At 36.7% G+C, this 21844-nt stretch overlaps 1 protein-coding gene across 4 annotated transcripts; it reads right to left on the bottom strand.

The window, feature by feature from the left end:
• Positions 1-1357: 1357 nt before the first annotated feature.
• On the bottom strand, positions 1358-19977 carry LOC141599756 (coatomer subunit beta'-2-like). Of its 4 annotated transcripts, none has more exons than XM_074419864.1 (26): positions 19773-19977; positions 19600-19620; positions 19437-19498; positions 19296-19350; positions 14046-14082; positions 13608-13933; positions 13394-13525; positions 13129-13277; positions 11383-11451; positions 10939-11089; positions 10764-10829; positions 9753-9941; positions 8561-8701; positions 8370-8444; positions 8101-8277; positions 7919-8010; positions 7708-7824; positions 7193-7307; positions 7047-7118; positions 6480-6676; positions 6278-6371; positions 4283-4389; positions 4016-4151; positions 3600-3800; positions 2835-2904; positions 1358-1826 (listed from the first exon to the last, which is right to left on the bottom strand). In XM_074419864.1, exons 1-24 carry the CDS (start codon positions 19773-19775, stop codon positions 3645-3647), a joined length of 2739 nt encoding a protein of 912 aa, XP_074275965.1. In that variant the 5' UTR covers positions 19776-19977; the 3' UTR covers positions 1358-1826; positions 2835-2904; positions 3600-3644. The 4 variants fall into 4 exon arrangements, with proteins under 4 accessions (XP_074275965.1, XP_074275969.1, XP_074275968.1 ...); XM_074419868.1 differs by having other exon boundaries at positions 3677-3800; positions 19773-19956; XM_074419867.1 differs by having other exon boundaries at positions 3486-3800; positions 19773-19951.
• Positions 19978-21844: the final 1867 nt, after the last annotated feature.

Consider the following 21844-nt stretch of genomic DNA (forward strand, 5'->3'; position numbering starts at 1 on the left):
TCTTATTGTTTATTTTCTGAGTTTTATTGTAAAGTTTTTGAGTTCTACTTTAGTATAAAGTTTTTGAGCACATTTACTAAAACATTACACTAAAAAAATATAATATTGCTCAAAAACTATATTTATAAATGGTAATATGCTCAGAAAAAATGTGTATATGCTCAAAAACTACAAGGTCTAAGGTACTACCTCAGATGCGTAATCCTTTTTCTCTAGACTATATATATGGTTAGTAAAGGGGAAGTTTTTATTGGGAGAATGGTCAAGAGATTTGAATCAATTTCCCTATAATCATTGAAGAGTTTTAATCCAACTCTAAAATGTATACACTAACTTCAGTACTATGAGTATATGATAGACAATCTATTTTTCCATTTAAAGGAGTGTTATTACGGAGAACTTCATAATAGATACGAGTACTTTAGTTGAATAATTTATATTAATATACTAATTCACATGACACTTTAGTTGTTCGAATTCTCTGACTATCTCAACTTTTTTTTTTTTAGTATGGGATACAAGAATAAAGATAATCAAAATAGGATTTATCAAATGTGTTGTGTCATTGTGACAATTGTGTAAGAGGTCACCATATAGAAATTATATTTATCTATACCTATCTTATATATATATATCTATCTATTTATTCAATACATATAAAATCAACTTCTTTCGAGCGAGTACAAAGAGTCGAGGCGAGTACAAAAAGGCCAACTTTTCTAAAATACTTTCGAGCAAATACACCATAAATTTTCCCTTAAAAAACCCTTTTTTCTCATGATATAATTTAGAGTTAGCCTTAAAGAAAATTTAAATAAGACATATTACTTCTACACCAATTCTCATTTGTGACGGGTACTATTCCGTCACAAACACTATTCACATTTGTGACGGGCCAAATGTCACCATTTTATGAGAAAATGTGACCATTTTTTTATAAGTGACATTTTATGAACAGTACTTGAGTGGTTACATTTTATTAAATTTGCCCGTCGCAAATTGTGACCGTCACAAGGGAGAATTGCTGTTACTTCTAGGCCTGTGCATCGCACAGGCGTTAAATCTAGTTGGAATAATAAAAGAGAGAAAGAAGAATGGTTAATTAAGTTGAGTAAAAAAAGTGGGAATTTATAAAAACGAAGAAAATTGGAGACAATTAACAAGTGGACAATAATATAGAGGAAAATAAGTGAAGTCACATGCATTCGGTGTTCAATGCTAGATAATGACTTTGTTTCCCAGAAAATGCATTTTGGTAGTGTATGACACAAAACATATATTAAAGGGAGTGTTTGCAAATTAAGGTAGCAGTAAGCCAGTATGCAAAATAGTGTATTTGTAAGGAAGTGTTCAACAATTGATCCAAAATTTTATCATACTATAATATTAAATGTATAAAAATTCATAATACTGTATAGTATGTCAAAACATAATTAACACTCCCTTATCTGAAGACTGAAGACTGAAGAGCATAATCTACTACAAAGGGAAACAAAAATTTTAGAACCAAAGCACGCTCTTCGAGTCAACATAAGCCTCAACCACAACCTTTTATCGAACTAGCGCCGGCAGGATCAAACATACAAATACTTATAAAGTAAATGGGAAAGCTTTCTACATTCACAATTGCACTGGTATTATACTATTTCTCCTGGGGCAGGCTAAAGAGAAGGCCACAAAAAATATCCTACGGAGACACCTAAATCCGTTGACAAAAAAAATTGTATCTAAAATGTGGCCGCCCCCAAGAATCATCAAACCCTGCAAAACAGTCTTATACCAACCCAGCAATTTAGTCTCTGTGCGTTACGTCCCTGGCTGAAAACCTGCCACAAAAACCACGGACGTCTTTGTTACGGGCTCATAGCCTAATTTGAAGATTAAAAAAAAATTGGTATGGATTATTTTCCACAAGGGTGTCATCTCTCAAACGGAGATTTGGATGCAAAGTAAGTTGACAGCAACATAATGAAAATGGAACGCTTTATGGCCTGTGGTTGATTGCACAAGAAATGATACCAGGGGACCAACAGTCGAGCACTTACAATAACAGTTCTATTTGAGGAGCACGACAAGGTGCGAGGTAAGCCTGTGCGCCTCATAGACAAGAAGCACTTCCATAAAGGAAAAGTACAATAATGGCCTGATAAACGATAATCTTCATACTGTTCTCCCCATTTACTGTGTCAGAGTCTCCAAAACCCCTCTTTGACAACAAGCGTAAATTTTTGTTCCATCATACTGTATTATAATTATTTATATTTTTATTATATTGGCAATCAAAGTTTTAAAACTTCAACTTCCTAAAAATAAATGGGAAGAACACTATGGAAAGAAGAAAAAAATTGAAAAGCACCTTATCTACAAGGCACACAAAGGCGTTTTGGCTAGTGCCTCATAGAATCTTGGGCTTGAGCACGCTTGAGATGCGCTTTTTTAAAATTAAGATACCAACAAACTTTGGTATCAGATCACGTGTTGCGTGAGCAGCTTCCATGATCATGACATCTACAGCTTGTTTGGACATGAGTATTTGGAAGGAAAGCAAAAAAGATTTAAATTTCCTTGTTAAAATAAAAACTGAGGGAGAAGGAAATAAGGGAGATCCGTCTTCCATCACTTCTTGATAGACCTAATCTCTCCATTGTTCGAAATATATTTGGACGAAAATTAGAACTCCACTCTTTCTCTACCCTCTTTCTACCACTTCTACTTCCATTCAACATTGTCATCCAAACAATGTGTTAATACGATTTAAGAGCTGTACAAATTGAACTGACCAAAATCTGGAGTAGTCAAACAGCAAAGACACCCAACTAATATTTATTGCTTACCATTTGTGAAATTTGTGTACAGCCAAAACCAGCAGTTTCAGAAGGGACACCTAAGGATGCTGAGTAAGCACTGCAAGATCCAAAAAGAAAAACAATAAGAACAAGAATAAGAGATGACACTATCTATAGCTCCACAGCTACATTAGCATGTTAATATGGATAGCTTCTCAAGCAAATAAGCTACTAGTCTAATAAAAAAAGCCAGCCAAAAAGACCCAAACTTAACATCAAACAAGAAAGTTCAAATATAGTACATGATCATACATTTCCCCCATCCTTCTATTTGCACATCCTAGTCAATACAACAACACAGATCGCTACACTTGCGTGCAATGCATACTAACTGGTGCATGCAACAGTTATGGTAAACAGCAACAGAATTGCAGCAAAAAACTATTTTCGCAGGGAAAAGAAATAGAAAGAAAGAAAATATTAATAATCAAACACCATTTATATCAAAAGCTTATGCGTAACAAAAGCAAGATATTAATCAAAACTTGGGGCAGAAAAACAAAATCATGATTAAGGAAACGATCTCCAGAACAAAACCATATATTAACATCAAACAGAAACAAAGACCCTTACACAACATCATATTTGATAAAACCTAAGATATTGATGGAAACAAAAAGGTTCAAAGAAACAACCTACGCATCAACAGAAAGGCATACACCATTAAAGAAGTAAGAGTGGTCACAAGGGAAGGAAAGGGAAGGGAAGAAAGAGATCAGGTATGGCACTTCAGAGGAAAAATCAATTAATCACCAGAGACAAAATTTGGATTTTCAACACCGGCCCAACCAATTGCCTTTAAGCTGATGGGGTTGCGTCATTATTCGTACCCCACTCTTCTTCAGCTTCGTTACCATTGACGAGCACAGCACCATCGTTTGAATCAGCGTCTACAACAACAGCTTCTTCCTGGCTCTCATCTATTTCATTATGCTCATCATTCTCTTCAGTACCCTGCCAATCAGAAAACCCATGGTAAATATTGCAGCAAGCTTTTACAACATCTCTGTAATTAGTTAAGTATACAGATTAGCTTATCGCTATAAACAATTCATGTCATGAATTCTAGAAGGCAGAGAGAAACAATTCCCAGTTCCAATTATCTACATGATATTAGAGTTGATGGAGAAGTCTGGGGATCAAATATGATAAAATAGTAAGTACCATACCGCATGTTCATGCGTTACGTCTCCATTTTCATGAGGTTGGTCTTCCTCTATCTGCATACTCTTAAAGGCCTCAACAAGATCTGTTTTAGATCTCTCTGCATATTTTAAGTATTGCTCCGCAGAAGGATAACTGCCCCTGAGAATGAGAAAAATGGTGAGCTCAGACTTCTTTAACTCGTGAAAAAGCGTTTCACGAATTGGAAATGATAAAACTAACAAAATAGACTGCAAAGGGGCTACGGAACAAGAAATTAATGAAAGTTGTACCTTGTCCCAGCAACTTTAGTCTCGACAGCTAGAGCAATTTGCCAATCGTCAAACAAATTAGAATACTCCTGGGGATCAGCCAATGACTCTGCAGCCTTGGGATTTACCTGCAGCAATGTCATACCACTATGAGATTGATACAAAAACATTGCCCCAATGCCTCAAGGGCTCCAATAAATAGTAGGGTTAGGGAGTCGGTTGTATGCAGCCGTTGAGTGACCCGGAATTAAGATTGCTCATATAATGACTACTACAAGAGTACATGTAAAAGAAATGCAACATTTTGGTGAGCCATTTTGCTATATTCCTGATGCGCGTGTAAAAATTAGTATAACTATCACCTTGTCAATTCCTTCATAATCTACCAAAGAATAATGAGTTATTGGCTCATTGGGAATGGAAAACATCGATTAATGGCATATGAATTTAAGTCAATATCAAATTCCAGACTTAAAAATAAAACAAAAGATAAAATTCGAAGTCCTCTTGTCTCTCTCTGATATTTCATTTATTTAACAGCTTGAACGACATCAATTACGTTTATGGGTGTGCCCATGTTCGTTAGTCCATGGACATCAACTATGACAAGCTTAATAATTTTGGTGCTAAGAATCAATACTATATATTAAATCCAGAAACCAAGGGACTTTAATGTAATTAAAGAAAATTATACAAATTAATTATACTATATAGTTTTAAATCACTAGCACCGTGTGATGGACCCGATTAAGGGATCTCAATGCAAATATTATATAGTTTTGGTTAAAATTAAATTATATAGAAGTTTGATAATTTTCCTAAACATTTGTAAGAGACTAAAACATGGTCAATTTCCTTAAAATAAATTAATTAATTAAGATGGTCACTTTCCTCAAAATAAAATAACTAATTAAGATTGTCAATTTCAAGGAGACTAGAAGAAAGAAGGTGCTTGGTAATTTTCCTAAATATTTATAGAAGACTAGAAGATGGTCAATTTCCTTCAAATAAAATAATTAATTAGTATAAATGCACACTTATGGTATTAATTATTATCATCATAAAATTATATATTAAATTTAAAATCTATGCAATTTTATTAAACTTTATAATATAATATAAGTAGGTTATAAATAATTCAAGTTAGATTCCATGATATATAATATTGCATAATTCTTTCGATTTGATTTAATGCATATATGTAATATATTTATATAAATATATAATCCTCTTAAAATTGCATGCCTAAGTAGTAAAAGTAATTTCGTCTGTAAAGAAAAGAATTGTAGTAACATTGGATAAAGTTATACGATAGTAATCACTCATTTGAATAGTAAAAGTAACAATATTATTAGCGAGATTAATGAAAGTGGTAGAAACAACAACAAGAGTAGTGGAATAATCAATATTAATGCGGCAATAGTGAAATAAACAATAATTACGGTGGGAGTATTGAAATTATCAATATTAATGCGGCAGTAGTGACAGTAACAATAACTACGGCGGGATTAGTGAAACTAACAATGATTACGGGCAAGTAGTGAAATGTTATTACTATTGTTTCATTAATAAGAGTAAAATATTAACAGCGGGAGTATTGAATTTGTCTCAAAATTTATTTCATCGTAGTTTTAGGATATGTCATAGAAAAATATATTAATGATAAATTTATGGGTTATGCAACTTTAACTAATTTTATTTAATGAAAAAAAATTAATGATAAGTAAAGGTAGCCCGGGCGAAGCCGGGCACCAATACTAGTCAGAAATAATTTTGAGATCCACTTAACTAATATGAGAAAAAATAAGATGTCAAGCTGGTTGCTAAGCACGCTTAGGTGCACGGAGAAGGTATATAGGCGCCAGAACATGTTAACGAACACATTTCCACTTTATTAAGTTCACATCTATATCTTAGACCCCACTTGAATAGATAATCTCACGACATTTTAACTTGTTGGAAAAAATGAATGCCGCCACAAATAAAAAATGGCCATGCAAATAGGAAGGGCATGACCTTGCTGAGATCCTTTCTCCATAACGCAACAATCTCTGACACCTTGCTGGGAAGATAAGAACGTGCCATCAAAGCAGCCTCGGGAATTCGGTTGCTGCAGGAAAAACATCAAATTCAGAGCGCAATTTAACCGATGACTAACCAAAATGAGATCCTAACAAAGTCAAGTTAGATCACTTCTGCGGTTGGAGTTGTACACAACCTGTCTATCAACAGCTGGAGACACTCTTCCAATTTGCCCAGCATGAACAAGCAAAGGAAAGCAACATTGTTTTTCCCTTGCTCTTTTGCTTGGCTTGCAAGTTCTGAAATTCCCTCAGCGTCTCCAATCGACGAATAAAGCAACAACATGCCACTGAAATCCATTGCATGCTTCAGACATTCTTCAGCCATTTCAAACTGCAATGGATATGGAAAGAGACTCAAAAAAAGAACATTCAACCTCCAAATAATTTACCTTTGACTCTGACGTTACTTTCCCAGCATATAAAATTACTGAATCCCTCTAATCAAAATAAGATCAACGTAAAAGTTATACTCAGGTAACTGCCAACAATTAAGCAGGAACCTTAGAGTGATAACTATATGAAAACATTAAGGATTTAAAAGGCTCTTTACAGAACAAAAGTCGCCAATTAGTTGAGAGTTTGACAACAACAAAAGTGATGTCTTTAAAGATAATTTGAGCATTTAGAACTTGAGCTAGTTGTTTTGCAAACTATAATGACGTGAATAACAGAAAAGGGAACCATATAAGAAAACCAACTACCTTTCCACTAGACATTGCCAATTCACCCAGTTGCTTCCACTTTGATTCACTATGAACTTCTGTAGCAATTTCCTGAATAAAAGAATTTGTCAGCATGTCCCATAAATGAGCAACTTCTGCAACATAGGAAACTGGCTCCTTTTTACCTTTGCAACCTCTAACCTGCCAAGCTGTATTGCAAGCTCAAACCTATAGTCAAGGTCAGTTGCCACTTCAAGTGCCTCTTCTATCATCCCACGTGATTCAAGAAAGCGAGCCACACTGGAAACAAGAGGGGAGTTAGATTACATGTGAGCTAATATGTAATGCAGAAAAGGGACAATAGCATAAAGTAGTTGTTCACCTTACCTACTATGCAAGCTCAAAACTATATTTGTAAAGAACATTTTTGTAAAAAAAATAAAAATTCTTCTGACTATGTCTTAAGCAACCTTTGACTTGTATTCATGTAATTAGTGTTATACCCGGTGTCAACAAGTTTACATATTTGTAAAAAAACATAATGCATTGAGATTATTAATATTGAGTTCAAGAAATAAACTTTCATTTGGCAATAAGAAGTCTACAGATCAAGAAACATCAATTGTTTATGCAAAAAGAAAGTTCACAAAGGACTAGTTAGATGGACTCCAATTTAGGCTTTACAGATGATCAAACTCACCTATTATGGTGCTCTTTTGGAATTGTTGGCAAAATTGCACAGGCAGATTCAAAATCTCCACGCATCACTAGAGTTTTGTATTCAATCAGGCTAAGGAGTAGTGTGTACCCTATCACACTGTAATCACGAAGAGGAAAAGAATGTTTAGCAATTTTATCCTAGCACAGAGATGCCATTGTTTAGAATCAGAACGCAGTAAAAACAAGCTCACTTGAATTCTTTGTCAATAAGATACACCCGACTTTGACTAGCAAGGTAGCCCAAGAGGTACATTGGACGATCCAAGTGAAACATAGTGGTCACCTGGCAAAGCATCGAGAGAATAAGGCAGATTTGGAGAAAATATGCAGACGCACAAGATAAAACTTCGTTCATGATAAGAATGGGCTATACCTCACCACCCACACAGTAATTAAGCCTCCAGGAAGAGTTGTTGTAAATGAAACAATCTCCAACCCATATTCCAGTTCTTACACGTTCATTTGTTTCATGTAGAAGTTCAAACGCATCTTCTACCCCTTGCTCGTCCATTGGTTTTCCACTATCCAGATAGGATGACACTACATCACGCTGTTAAAAAGAACATCACACCAAATCAAGCAAAGCAACCATATGTACTTCAATATGTAGAAACAAACATAAACAGAGAAAGCAGTTCTGACATTGTACTTCAATATGTAGAAAGATGTATCACTAGCAATAGCCACCATGTCACCACTATCGGCCCAGTAAAGGTTCTGTGATGATCAATACACAAACAAAAGTTAGAGTGTGCGATCAAGCCGGAGCATGATGATAAAGAGTACCTAATAAACACCCTCAGGCATAAGTAAGCTATATACAGCGTACTCACTTTTACATTAACTTCAATTCTCCGTATAAATCTGCAGTCTACCCAGTCATAAAAGCATATAAAATCATTGGAGCACATAGCCAATAAATTTCCACCATACATCCTCTCTGCAGAAAAAGTTGGTCGGATACTCTTCTTTTCCTGCAAGAAGCCATAGACCAGAGCAATAAGCAAACAGTTCTGATCAAAGGCAGCAACAGGTCATGAAAGACAGATGGCTATACGAGTATTACTTCGAAAGAATTCCTGCTTCTCTGACCGAGTCATGTCTAAACAATAAATAAGGGAACATAAAAAACGAGTGCATCTTCACAAAAGAATTCATATAAGCTCAAGTAATGTCATGAAAAATCCAACCAGGGAATTCTCAGATAGCAACACTAAAGTTTCCACTGATTTACAGTACCATGGGACAGAAAGCAAGCTAAAGCAAATTCCTAAGGAAGCGCCATAAAGACCTATGCCAAGTGCTCATCATGGTCTAGTTATAGATTATCATTGTAGAGTCTGAAACTAGGTTACATGGTTCGGGGTTCGGTTCGGTTCGAATTCGGGTTCGTAATTCGTAGTTCGCTTTATATAGCGAACTGCGTTCGAGGTGCATTTAATTAACGTATAATTTAAAATTGATAAAACTATACATTTTAATACAAATTAACATTTTTTTGATAAAATTGCATACTATATTCAAGCAACCTGTTGAAAATTAAATGACTATACTAATTTACCACTATTCCAATGAGAGAAGTTAAAAAGGTAGACAGAGTATCATAATTAATGAAAGTAATGTAATGGACCAAATTGCCCTTTTTAAATGTGAAGAATAAACCAACAGTCAGATCTCACTGTTACTTTTTTTAAGAGCAAACAATCCTTTTACTAAACCCTACCTACCCACCCACCTGCTTATTTGCCGTCACCCAAAACACTCACGCCCTCCTCTTTCATCTTCCCTCCAAGCCTCCATCCCCTTCAGCCACAAAGCTCACCATACATGTTCTTCTCCGCCGATCCAAGCTATGTGCGACAGAGTTCGTGAGTCTCACCGAACCGGTCAGCGAATTCCGGCGAACCAGGCCGCGAACGACCCCAGTTCGGGTTCGGTCGAACCAGTTCGTGGTTCGTGCCACCGAACTCCGAATCAGGTAACACAGGTCTGAAACAAACGAAGTAACAAAGCATCAATACAAACCTGAAAATTTTTGCTGAAGATCTTGATCTTGGAGGTGCTTTCTCTAACAGCATACTCTCCTTCAGATGACCAAACAAACTCCAATGCTGAGCCAAATGACCTATTCCTCCAAGCCACAGCTGTATATATAATATATTCTCCATCTCCACAAACGACAACAAACCTTCCATTTGAGTTGTGCTTTAAATTCTGAAAAAATAAATGCAGTTGAATAAGAGTACATTACTGTCACAACCTTTTCAAATTAAATTATCACGGGAACATAGCTCAATAACTAAATAACTGAACCCTCAACTGGAACTTTCATAAAGTCATCTGTCAAAGAGTGTCTGTTCTGCTTTGGTTTAGGTTTGTCCTACAACCGGCGGCAAGTATCTTGCACAACACCACCAGTACCCCTAGTAACTCTAGCAGTGCTTGCAAGGCCTGCAACCTTGCCTTTAAGTTAAGACTTGATAACATAGCAAGGTTGTTTCTGAATGATCCATTGCTTCAAAAATTGCATTGATGGAGTACTATAGAATATAGTGATTCATTTGGTGTATTTAATCATACTCCAAATCAATAGGATGGAATCTTTGGCTTCACCAAAAATGGAATTAATATCAGTATCTTGTATTGATAGTCACTTTTTGGTTTGTCCAATATTTGTTAAAGTACACCACCACGTGAGAGGGAATATAACTGTATACATACTGCTAATATATACTCCCTCCCATCCAAACCAAAGGTAACAATTGCTTTATCACACGTGCCGAGGCACGTTTTGCAACGTGAATATCTTTAGTTACACATTATTAAAAATTATAAAGTTTGATATTCTTATAGCATTCATGACGATAAATCAAACAAGAACTCATATGACTATATTTTGTCTTATAGATTTAGAATAATATCAAAGATTCTCTACGACCATGAATAGTGTCAAAAAGCAAGTGTTACCTTTGGTTTGGATGGGAGGGAGTATCTGTTCAAGAAAGTTTACTACTCAATGATGAAAACATGACTGACCTGTGGGTAAAGATCACAAGTGCCCAACTCCTTCACTGCCAATGGTAGCCTTTCACCATCTGTCACCTGAGAACACAAGCAGACAATAAAGGCAAAAATCCATTAAAAGAACTAAACATTGAAAATTCTCGTCTACAAGTAACCTAATCAAATAAAAGTGCAATCTCGTTCAAACCTCATAACCGGCACCAACACGTCTGATATCAACTGTTTGAATTTCATTATGCCTTGCCCATATAATCTTTCCACTATTATCCATGCTTGCTGCAGGTATTTCACGACCAATCTTAACCATAATGGTCCCTTCATCATAACCTATAACAACACTGAATGAAAATGAAGAGCAATTAATCATGTTAAAGACAGTAGCTTCAAAATAGCAAGTAGTAACAGAATAACCAAGATAAATCAACATATCAAGACTTTATTCAAGCTAACTTTGCAGCCAGAAAACAATCAATAGGTGTTATCGGGGGGAGGGAACAAGGGAAAAATAAATGCAGCTATATGAACCAAGTCCATATCCACATAGTAATTGATGAAAACTGAAAAGCTGCTAGCTGCCTAAATATATGTCAATTAAAAAATACAAATATGGAGTTTCACCACAAGAGCTTACCGACGAGAACTCTTGACGTATCCAATAGCCCAAACCCTTTCAAGCCCATAATTGAGGGTATTTTCAAGCCTGCAAATTGAACTCAGCAAATTAGAACCCAATTGTAAACACTGCAATCATGTCTAAGAGATGCTAACGTCGTCTACAAACTACTATGTAAAGTAGAATAGAGTAATAGACTGCTGACAGTCTCACAGGTGAATACTCAAAATCCACAGGACTTAAGAAAATCATTCAATCATAAAGATTTATAGAGCTTTAGCATGCTGTGACAAATGGCAACCTACCTTAGCTCTTAGACCGCCTATGTTAAACCTTTCAAACAATATTGAAGTTACTCTATATGATGGATAGCTATAGGACATCAACTGAGTAAACAAAGTTCAGAATGAATGTAGATCCAATTATACAGTACTTCTCCGCTCTAATTTCAAGGACGCAAGAACAATATACTTGAAACAATATGTTGTTGAATCCTAAGTAATTCTAGGGTAAGGCTGCCCCATACTAAAGGACCAATTACTAATGTCATGTCCACATAATAATCTTACCCCGTCTTTAAAACTCAATTCTAGTTACGAGCCTCAATGTACTACTCACTGCCCTCCTTTCTCTCTCCTCACTGCATTCCATCAGTCAACAGTTCACTACCATCAACAGCGACCCTGATATCGGCCTCCACAATAACAATGATTGATAACGTTGCCTACCAATATTACCATGATTTCCAGCCTCTCCGATGTTGGATCTAGTTACTTTAGATATATCATTGAATCCCCATTGCACACACGACGGCGGCGCTCCCACTACTACCATCGCCTAGCCTTTCTAGCACCAACACACCTCTCTCATGATACTAACTCCCTTCCCCACACTCTCAATCTCTCACCTTTCCTTTCCTCAAATTACGATTTCTAGTTTGACCATCATTCTTTGAATTTGAGTTACTTATGAAAGATGATCTAGATACTTTTGGGGTATAATTTAACTCTTGACTTTGTTACTTTTGCAGGATGATTTAGTTACTTTTATGGTATGATCTGGTGGTTCTTTTGTTCTACGTCACTATTGAAACACTTGCAAGTTACTTTGGCTTAGATGAGAAACAAAACGAGAGAAAGTGAGGGAAAAAGAAGGCGACTGTCTGAGATTAAAGAAAGTGGAGGTTGACAAGGACTTGATGGTGGGAAAGTGATAAGTAGGGCAGGGAGATAGGGGAGAGCGGTGGTCTTGGTAGTGAAGGAACAGTCATAGAGTTATGGTTGAAGATCCAGGGTGGGGCAGAGAAATCTGGCCATCGACATAAACATCGGTAGCCAGCGATGACATAGGACATGGAAGTGAAAATATGAGTGAATAATCTGTGGAGGAAGAAAAGGACATTCCCGAAGTTCATTTTAAATTTAATATTATTAGTGTTTTTAAGAGGTCTTATTATACAAAAAGACCTCCTTTCTTTAGAATTTGTAATCTTTCTTACTATGTGTATAAATTCACAAAAAGTTAGGACAAAACATAATATAGATAGTGGCCGGGCTGACTGCCTTATAATAGATAAGAGAGATAATTAGAACTTCTCTCAAAGAAGATGAGTCTCGAACCCCAATCACCTTAGGAAAGAATAGGCTCTTAACCAACTGAACCGTCATTGAATCTCAACCAATTTAAAAAACTTGGAATTACAAAGTCAAAGCTACTCTTACTTCCTGCATTATCGCAAAACCAATTATAGAGCCTAGTACTTACCTGTAAGTAGTAGAATGCCATATGCGGACAGTTCCATCCTCAGAACCAGTTATTATTATTGGAAGCTCAGGATGGAAACACACAGCAGAAACATTGTGTGTGTGCCCTTCTAAAGTCTGAACACAACTTTTTGTTTGATAATCCCACACCTGTAATATCAATTAGATTCAACTAGCTAAGCGCCTTAGAAAATAATAACCAAGTAGGCAGTAGCCCAAGGCCGTAGCAATCTAAACAAAACCAGGGCTTAGCAGATTGATCACACCTTTGCTGTGTGGTCATCAGAACCAGAGATCAAGTATGGTTTGTCACCGCCAGTAAAGTAATCAACACAATTTACTCCTTTCACATGGGCATCCAATGTAAAATTAGGATCAGGTGAGCCGAGATTCCAGATCTGAACGTTATAAGCACTTCAATTAAACATGATATAAGATGATTCTGGAAATCTGATGGAAAACTAAAAGTAAGTTAAAGACCTTTATAGTACGATCAAGGGATGCACTAGCAAACGTGTTGGTATCTTTGGGGTTGAAAGTAACTTGCATCACATAGTGGGAATGACCTTCAAATATTTGTGTGCACATCCAACCTTTGTCCCAATCCCAAAGCTTAATGAGCATGTCGTCAGATGAAGACAGCACTATTGGAAGTGTGGGATGCACAGCTACACACCTAATGTAATCAGTATGAGCTTCAAATACTTTAACTTTGTCCATCGTATTGTAGTTGTACACACGAACGAACATGTCATCAGCTCCAGCAACAACCCATTGTTTACGTGAAATAAACTTGGCAGACCTAACTGTTAATAGTTTTGCAAAAAAAAAAGAAATAAGACTGACTGACAGCAACACACTAGCAATGTTATAGATAAGAAGCAACTCGTAAATGTAATGTAAAGAAGAACGTGATACCTGGTAGATCAGAGACTTCAAAAGACTTTGCCATTGTCTGAAACATCACAAGTAGTATTTAATGTTTGTAATTAATTCATCAATAAGCTGTACACTTTTAGAATAAAGATGCAATAATATGAAGTATGAAGGTTCCATAAATTATAGTATAAAAAGAGATAGGAGGGTGGGTGATTTACATAAGCATGTACCCCTTGGCTGACCAGATATTTACTTTTGTGAGAGAACTTTATTTGTTTTCTTGACTGTGCGTTAACTCTCTTTTCCTCGCCCTTATATCCTCCATTCCTCCCACCGTCATACCACCTTCCTTTCCGACCTTCAATCTCAGTCTTTCTCCCCTAAAGATTCTCTCATCATCTTAGATTTTTTTAAAGAGCATCAGCATCCCTTCAATATTTTACCAACATGGCATTTTCATCAGCATTGCCACAGCTATTTCAAGTTTTCAACCACCCAATATTAGCTCAATTGTGTTTAGAAGGCTTTACAACCACTATCAATTTCCATCACGTTGCTGCAATTTGTCGCACATAGAATCACCATATATACCAGTATAAGCTGCCTCATATGGACAGGGATAAGCAATTTTAGTTTTTGAATTTAGCTCAATTGTATATAGAAGGCTTTATAACCACTGTCAATTTCCATCACGTTGCTGCAATTTGTCGCAACATAAAATCAGCATATATACCAGCTTAAGCTGCCTCATATGGATAGGGGGTAAGCAATTTTAGTTTTTGAATTTAATTTGCTTGTATCATCAATGCTCATAATAAGTATAATCTTCAGTATTGGTATTTTTGTTGTTGCCTTCTGTTCTCTGCAAGGAAGAAATAAATAGACCGGATCCTTTGTTCTTTTATCATAATGTTAATTTAAATTATAGGGTAATTGAATGTGTATGAGTGTATGATAGTGCACTAAAATTTGAAATTTGATGTTGGTAACTTGGTATTATGTGGTTTTATAATTGACTGGTTAATTTCGTTTTGCGTAGTGAGTAGTTGGCCTATAGACTGAATCTCGATGATCATATTTTGGCATTCGTTGCTTACATATGTATTACAACATCGGCGAACTGCTTACTATCTCTGGTTTACAGCTCAGATTACTAAATTTGTTTGTAAATCCTAGGGAAGAAGGTAGAATAGAAAAGTAGGACAGTGATATTTTATCTCGACATAAATTATAAAAATGCGGCTGATCAACTCCATAAATTCACAGTGCGACACGGCCTAACTCTTCATGTTGACAGTTATTGGTCCATAATCGGCTAATGATTCTTTATAGAACTCCCACCATTACTTTAGCGACAGCAGTTATAAGAAATTTTTCTTAGCTTTTTTAGATAATTTATGAAGCATAAATTAGTAGTCCCTCCGGAGTATACGGTTTGAATTTACAGTCTCCAAGATATATCTTGACCATATTTTTTTAAATAAATTTGTCACAGAACTTTGATAGCATATGTTAATATATAAGAATTATATTATAATTTTTTTTTCTCCCTCCATTCCACTTTATTGTCCTCTTTCCTTCCAAAATGTATTCCAAATTAATTGTCCTCTTTTTAAATTTGGTATGCTGTATGACTAAATTATCAATATTGCCCCTAACTACCACCCCCTCCTTCAAAATGACATTGTCCCCATTATCTTTAATTCAAAGGGATAGAGTTGTAATTTTACCATATTTCTTAAATCCTTCCCAAAATCAAAATTAGGACAATAAAAGTGGAATGGTAGGAGTAACATATTTGACATTCAAAACTTTGAAACTTTGACCTCAAAAAGAAAACTGGAAAGAACATCATGACTACGAAGGGAATAATTACTGTCAAGTATTGAAATACAGAAGTATTTTCTGAATTCTTTTGTAAAGCATTGTTTCGATGTTTATATGTGATGAGTTATAAGACAAATGAATAATAGATTGTTTGACGACAGTAGAGAATATGAGAGGGGGGGTGAAAAAGATGGTAGGGTTCTTGAACATGTAAATAACCAGCAGATAATTAATTACTAGGACTCCTACAGCCTACGTATTCCTAGACATATAAAGGGGATGTGAGCCTGTGAGTTTATCTTTTCTTTGATTTCGACTTTTCAGATTCATTAATAAATGGATACAACTTCTTAAGTTCTTACTTTCACACCACATAAACAAACTTTTATATTCCTTTATACTGTAGAGTATTTTTCCTTTATTCTCTGGTATATATTTCAAACGCTACCTACAAATCTTATATCAGACGTATCATGTCGGTGTCGAAAAAATTTGTCAAGACACCTGGTTGACCGTATCCCCGTGTCAATAAAATTACAATTTAGCGTGTTAGACGCTCCGATACGTGTCGGACACGACACGTCAGAGTAAAATAGCCCGTAAGTACAGTCAGTACAGTCAGATCCTATAAATTCAATTCAGAAACTTGAAGTTAACTTAACTTGGGTTATGATATGTTAAACTTGTTAAATAACATGTATAGTTAAATCAATTTAATTCAATATTATATTATACAATGATGACTATTATTATTATGGCAAAATGTCTCATATACCCTTATACTTAAAAGACTAGTATTTTACATAACATGTTAACCTTTCTCTATTCTTAGCTATCGATGCCCTTCCCTGCCATCGATGTTATCCCACCGTCGGCGTGTCTACAGCACCACCTGCCACCAATATTGTTCCCAAATTTGGTTAACCAATCTATTTCCACCGACAATACCAATGGTGAATTTACTTTCGCATGATTCTTTGTACCTCTTTGTAGATCTACATTTTTAACCCACAAATTTTGAGTCTCATACTCGAAAATGGTTCATGGTCATGTGAAGTGAGTGCTGGTGTTGGACGCGAGGTGGTGCTGGGTAGGTGAGTCCTGGTGCGAGATAATTCATGGCGAATGGTGATGTGAGGTGATGCTAGTCGTGATTTGTGTGTGGTGATCTTACATGGTGGTGTGCAGTGGTGCCAAAAATGTGGTGAGTGAGGGTAATGGGGGTGGTGCCATGGTGGGCTGAAGCTAAAGGGGTTGGTGCCTTGGTGGTGGTGCAACTGTGCAAGGTTGAAGGTGGTGAACATGGGTGAGGAGAGGTTCAGTTCCTATAAGTTTAGTTGAGTTAAAATCCTATAAGTGTAGCTTAATTCAGTGGAGAAAAATGAAGTTCAAAAGAAGCAAAGAGCACAGCCTTGGTGTTTTAGTATGTCTATGTGTAGTGTTAATTCCTGGAACTCCGCATGTCTTTGTTTACAAGAGTATGCATGCTATGTGTGCGTTTAAGGCTTGTTGGCGACAAGAAATATTGTTTAGCATTCTCTATTTTTCTTCATTTTAGAATACTTTTATTTTGTTTAGATGTCTTTCCCTATCGATCCTTTTCCCCTCTCTCTCATCTCTACCCTCCACAAGCCCTCTTCGTCGCCACCCATAACCCCATGAAGACTCTGCTTTATGCTTGAACAAACATGGTTGTTATCTGGCAACTTTGAGAAGACCAACGCATCAAGTAATCCTTAATTGCAATCGTGTAGTCGTGTAGCTCTCCGACGTAATCGAAGCCGTATCAGGTGTCCTGTCGTGTCGACATGCGACATGTGGCCAATCATAGGTGTCGGAGTAACATTGCTTATAGGATCTGAATTAAACTGAACTTGTAATATCTAAACTAAAATGAACTTTAAGGATCTAAACAAGACTGATTTGAACCCAACTTAAAGAGGGTGACTTTAAGTGAAAGAAAAGGGCCTAAGACCAGTACTTAACTTTCAAGTAAATGAACTAAATACACCAACTCATCAAGGAAGTCACGATTGATAGAGCAAGAACTAAATCTTACTCCCCTCCATTCCATACGTTCGTATACATTACAAATATGGTTGAGATCTCATGAGAACACATCTCAACCACTCCTCAAACCAAATTAATGGTCAAGCTCACCTTAAAATAAACCCACAAACCCTATTGTCACACACGAGACGTTGGATACACATCATAGTAGTCCTTTCAGTACACCAAATACATCGATTTGTGTATCTGGAGTATTGATTTGTGTATCTGGACTACTAATGTATCTTACTTTTACTGTCTACATTAGAGGCCTACATTAGAGGCCTGCGCCGACCTTCGCCACTTCCACGCACCAACCACCACCATGCCCGGTGCACCCCCTCACCCCACGACGACCAGCACCACCACTTAGCCTCACAACCACCACCACAACTGCCACCACCATTCATCTCTCTCATCACATGTCACAGCTTCTCCGACCCTTGTCATAGCTGACCATCACCTCCTCTGTCACCCAATGCTATTACGACGCCTACATCACGAGTCTCTTGTCGTCCTTGATTCGACTCAAACCACCATTCATTGATGCAATCTCCGTCCCTCGCTTGTATTATCAATGGCTATTATTGATGGGTTAAAAGTTACGTCAATAACCTTTTGGAGAGACAAATGAAAGGAGGTGATGGATGTGAGTTGATGGTGGCCGAATATGTGATAAGAAGTGGTGGAAGGCACGTTGAGGTCGGAAATCGAAATTGATGGAAGCCAAAAGATTCAGAATTGTTGAGTAGTGATGGGAGAGGTTTGTGTTGAAGAGGATAGCCGAGATCTGGGGATTAGAAATGGGTGAGTGGCAAAAATATGGTGGTCAATGATCCGACCGAAGAAGGTGAGCAAGGTGATGAGGACTTGAGGATGAAGGGAAGCCAGATACCGCCATGCCAGGGGTTAGTATGGGGAAAGGTTGGCCGGGGCTGAAAAGGGGTAATAACGGAAATTTGAGCACAAGACCCTTCTCTTTTTGTTCAGGGGTAATAACAGAAATTTGCGCTCAAGACCCTTCTCTTTTGTTCCAGCTGAAAACTTGTGCCAATAGTAAATGTATACTTCTTAGTAGAATAGGGAGAGTAATAGTCAATCTTGCTAGTGTACACCCTAGAAATTCAAATCACATGTATCTACTTATGCCACCCGTATATCTATCTAAGCATTTATCTAAAATTCACGAAATTACTCTATGGCTTCCCCTGACAGAAGCAGCACATAACGAAACAAGCTCCCAAATTTCGTGCATCCACCAATTACGAACAAGTTGCTCACAAATGATCATTAAGTCAAATACCACCCGTGTCACACGAATCTACCCTCTACACGTTTTCATTCTATATACACATTCCGAAACAACAATGCTTAAAAGGAAAAAGTTCAAGAATGACAATATATGAGCCTGACCTGTGACTGGTAGTTCCAGATACCAACGGTTCCGGAATATAAACTCGCTAAAATCCTGCAACACATTAAAAATCGTAAATTAAAATGGTGAAGTGATGATATGAAAGAATGCAAAAGAGATAAAGTAGAGGAGAAAATGACCATGGTTCAGTTGGATGTAGATCGACAGACTTAACTCTCTCTGATCTTTGTGCAAATTTCCTCTGATCCAAATTAAAACCACGAGAATTAGCATGAAAATCAACATCACATTGCTCGTTAATCAAAAAACAATGAGAACTACAATCAAATCAAAATAAATCACCTTCAATTCAAGTCGAAGCGGCTGATCGACGATTGAAATCCAGCACGAAACACACAAACAAACAAAAAGAAATGAAATCAGATCTCAAGCAATTCCGAAATGAAAATGTGTGCAAGTAGAAGAAATAAGATCTAAAAGTAAGGGAAATTGTAAATGTAGGATGAAGAATGCACCATTTTGAAGTTGATTGAGGAATTGAGGAACCCTAAGAATGAGAGAGAGAAAGAAAGAGAATGGGATTTGGGATGAACAGCAAATCAGCAATCGCACCCAAGTAGAGTCGAGGAGAACTGGAGAAGAGATTGGGATTTCGGATCAAAAGATAGATACCAAATGAAATTCAAAGCGTCTCATTATAGATGGGATATATACGGCTATAGTTATAAACAGACTAAATATTTACTCATTTTAAGTAAAATGGGCAAAATGTCACCACCTTAACGTCAAATGTCACCAGTATCATTTCCATGTGATAAACTACCTGTTATAGCTTAGGAAAAGGCATCGGTGACATTTGGCGTTAAGGTGGTGACATATGGCCCGTTTTGCTTAAACTGGCTGGATATTTGGCTCGTTATAGTTATAGACGGATATGCGCTGTCTATAATGAGAATTTGTGAATGAAATTTGTGTGTCAATCGCAAATCAGCAATCGCATTCGCACCCAAGGAGCAATTAGGGATGTCAATGGGACGGAGGTGGGCTAACCCGCACCGGCGAACTATAATGCGTATTCCTGCACCCGCCCCGTAACCCGCGACATATAACACTTTTGATACTCGTCCCCGCACCACCACCCATCAATTCATCATCCGCACCCATCCCGAGTCCCACTTGGGACGGGTGCGGGGCAAGACCCGTCAAAACCTGACCTATTAGCATCCCTAGTTGCTCCTTTGTGTTTTCGACCAACATTATTAGGGTGGGTTAATCATGTCATTATTTTGTTTTACTCCCACTTTTTCAATCAATTGTTTATCTTTGATTAAAATACTCATCGGCAAAGAATAAAAAGGTAAATAATTGAATTGGACAAAAGGAGTAACTTTTAACAATATTTTCATTTGATATTCGTGTTACAAACCATTGGGAAAAAAAATTAACGGAAAGTTTACCTGGTATCTCTCCCTTAACTTTGTCATTTTGTCGAGGTAATTAACCTTTTAAGTTTATGTAAAAGGACGCATGATGGCTTTTGGTTTGATTTTCTAGCACGACGTGCCCTTTTTATTGTTCTTAAAATCTTTTATTTACATTAAATCGTAGACAATAAATCAGACTTGGCCAATTTTATATTTTTTAAATAGATGCCTCTTCGAGATCTATAATTTGATAAAAAAAAACATGGTCATTCGAAAATTTAAGATCGAAATTATGATTGATTTGATGTTTTCATGAAAAAAAATCCTAAAAGAAACCTCACAAATACTATTATACAACTGGTTGTACAAGAGCATTGTACAACCATAATCAATCTTGCTGAGCTTATGTGTATTTTTTTCGAGCTCTTATAATTTTTTATTTATATTTTAATTTTTGATGTCAAAAATTAAAATTTAATTGAGCTCCTATATATTATTTTTACGTTTTATTATAATTTTCCATGTTCAATATTTTTATAATGAAGCTCAGATTCTTTTAAACAAAGCTCATAATCTATAGGTCTAAGCTCAACTAAATAATTCTAAAGCTCGAATTCTTTTCTATACAACTGGTTGTATAGTCTATTTACTGAAGAAACCTAATGGTTTGGCCTCAATCACTCAATATAATAACCTTCATAATAACTTATGCGTGCTTTATTTATACATTTATTCTATCATTTTGCACACGTTTAATTTCTATGCTATTTTGACTAGCGTAAAATACTATTGTCCCTTGTTTCGGCTACTTTGGGTCGTATTGTGGTTCATGGAGGTTATTGGGCCACGTGAGTAAAAATGAGCCAAAACCCGTCCTTGGAGTTGCAATCTGGATGCTGGTAGAGTTGAGCCCCGGAACCATCGCCTTGGTAGAGGTGTAAACTGGGCCGGGGCGGGTTGGGCTGTCAATTTATGGACCAGGCCCGACACTGAAAAAGGGTCGGGTCGGGTTGGGTTGGGCTCCATAATGTCTGGCCCAGGCCCGACCCATATAATGTTTTTTTAGTGGTTTTTGCATTTTTAGCTGGCTGGACTGAAAATTTGGGGCATTGGCCTGGCCCAGGTAGAGGGGCGGGTTGGGCTGGGCTGGGATGGGCTGGGCT

Source organism: Silene latifolia, chromosome 9, assembly GCF_048544455.1.
Source record: "Silene latifolia isolate original U9 population chromosome 9, ASM4854445v1, whole genome shotgun sequence".
Lineage (NCBI taxonomy): Eukaryota > Viridiplantae > Streptophyta > Magnoliopsida > Caryophyllales > Caryophyllaceae > Silene > Silene latifolia.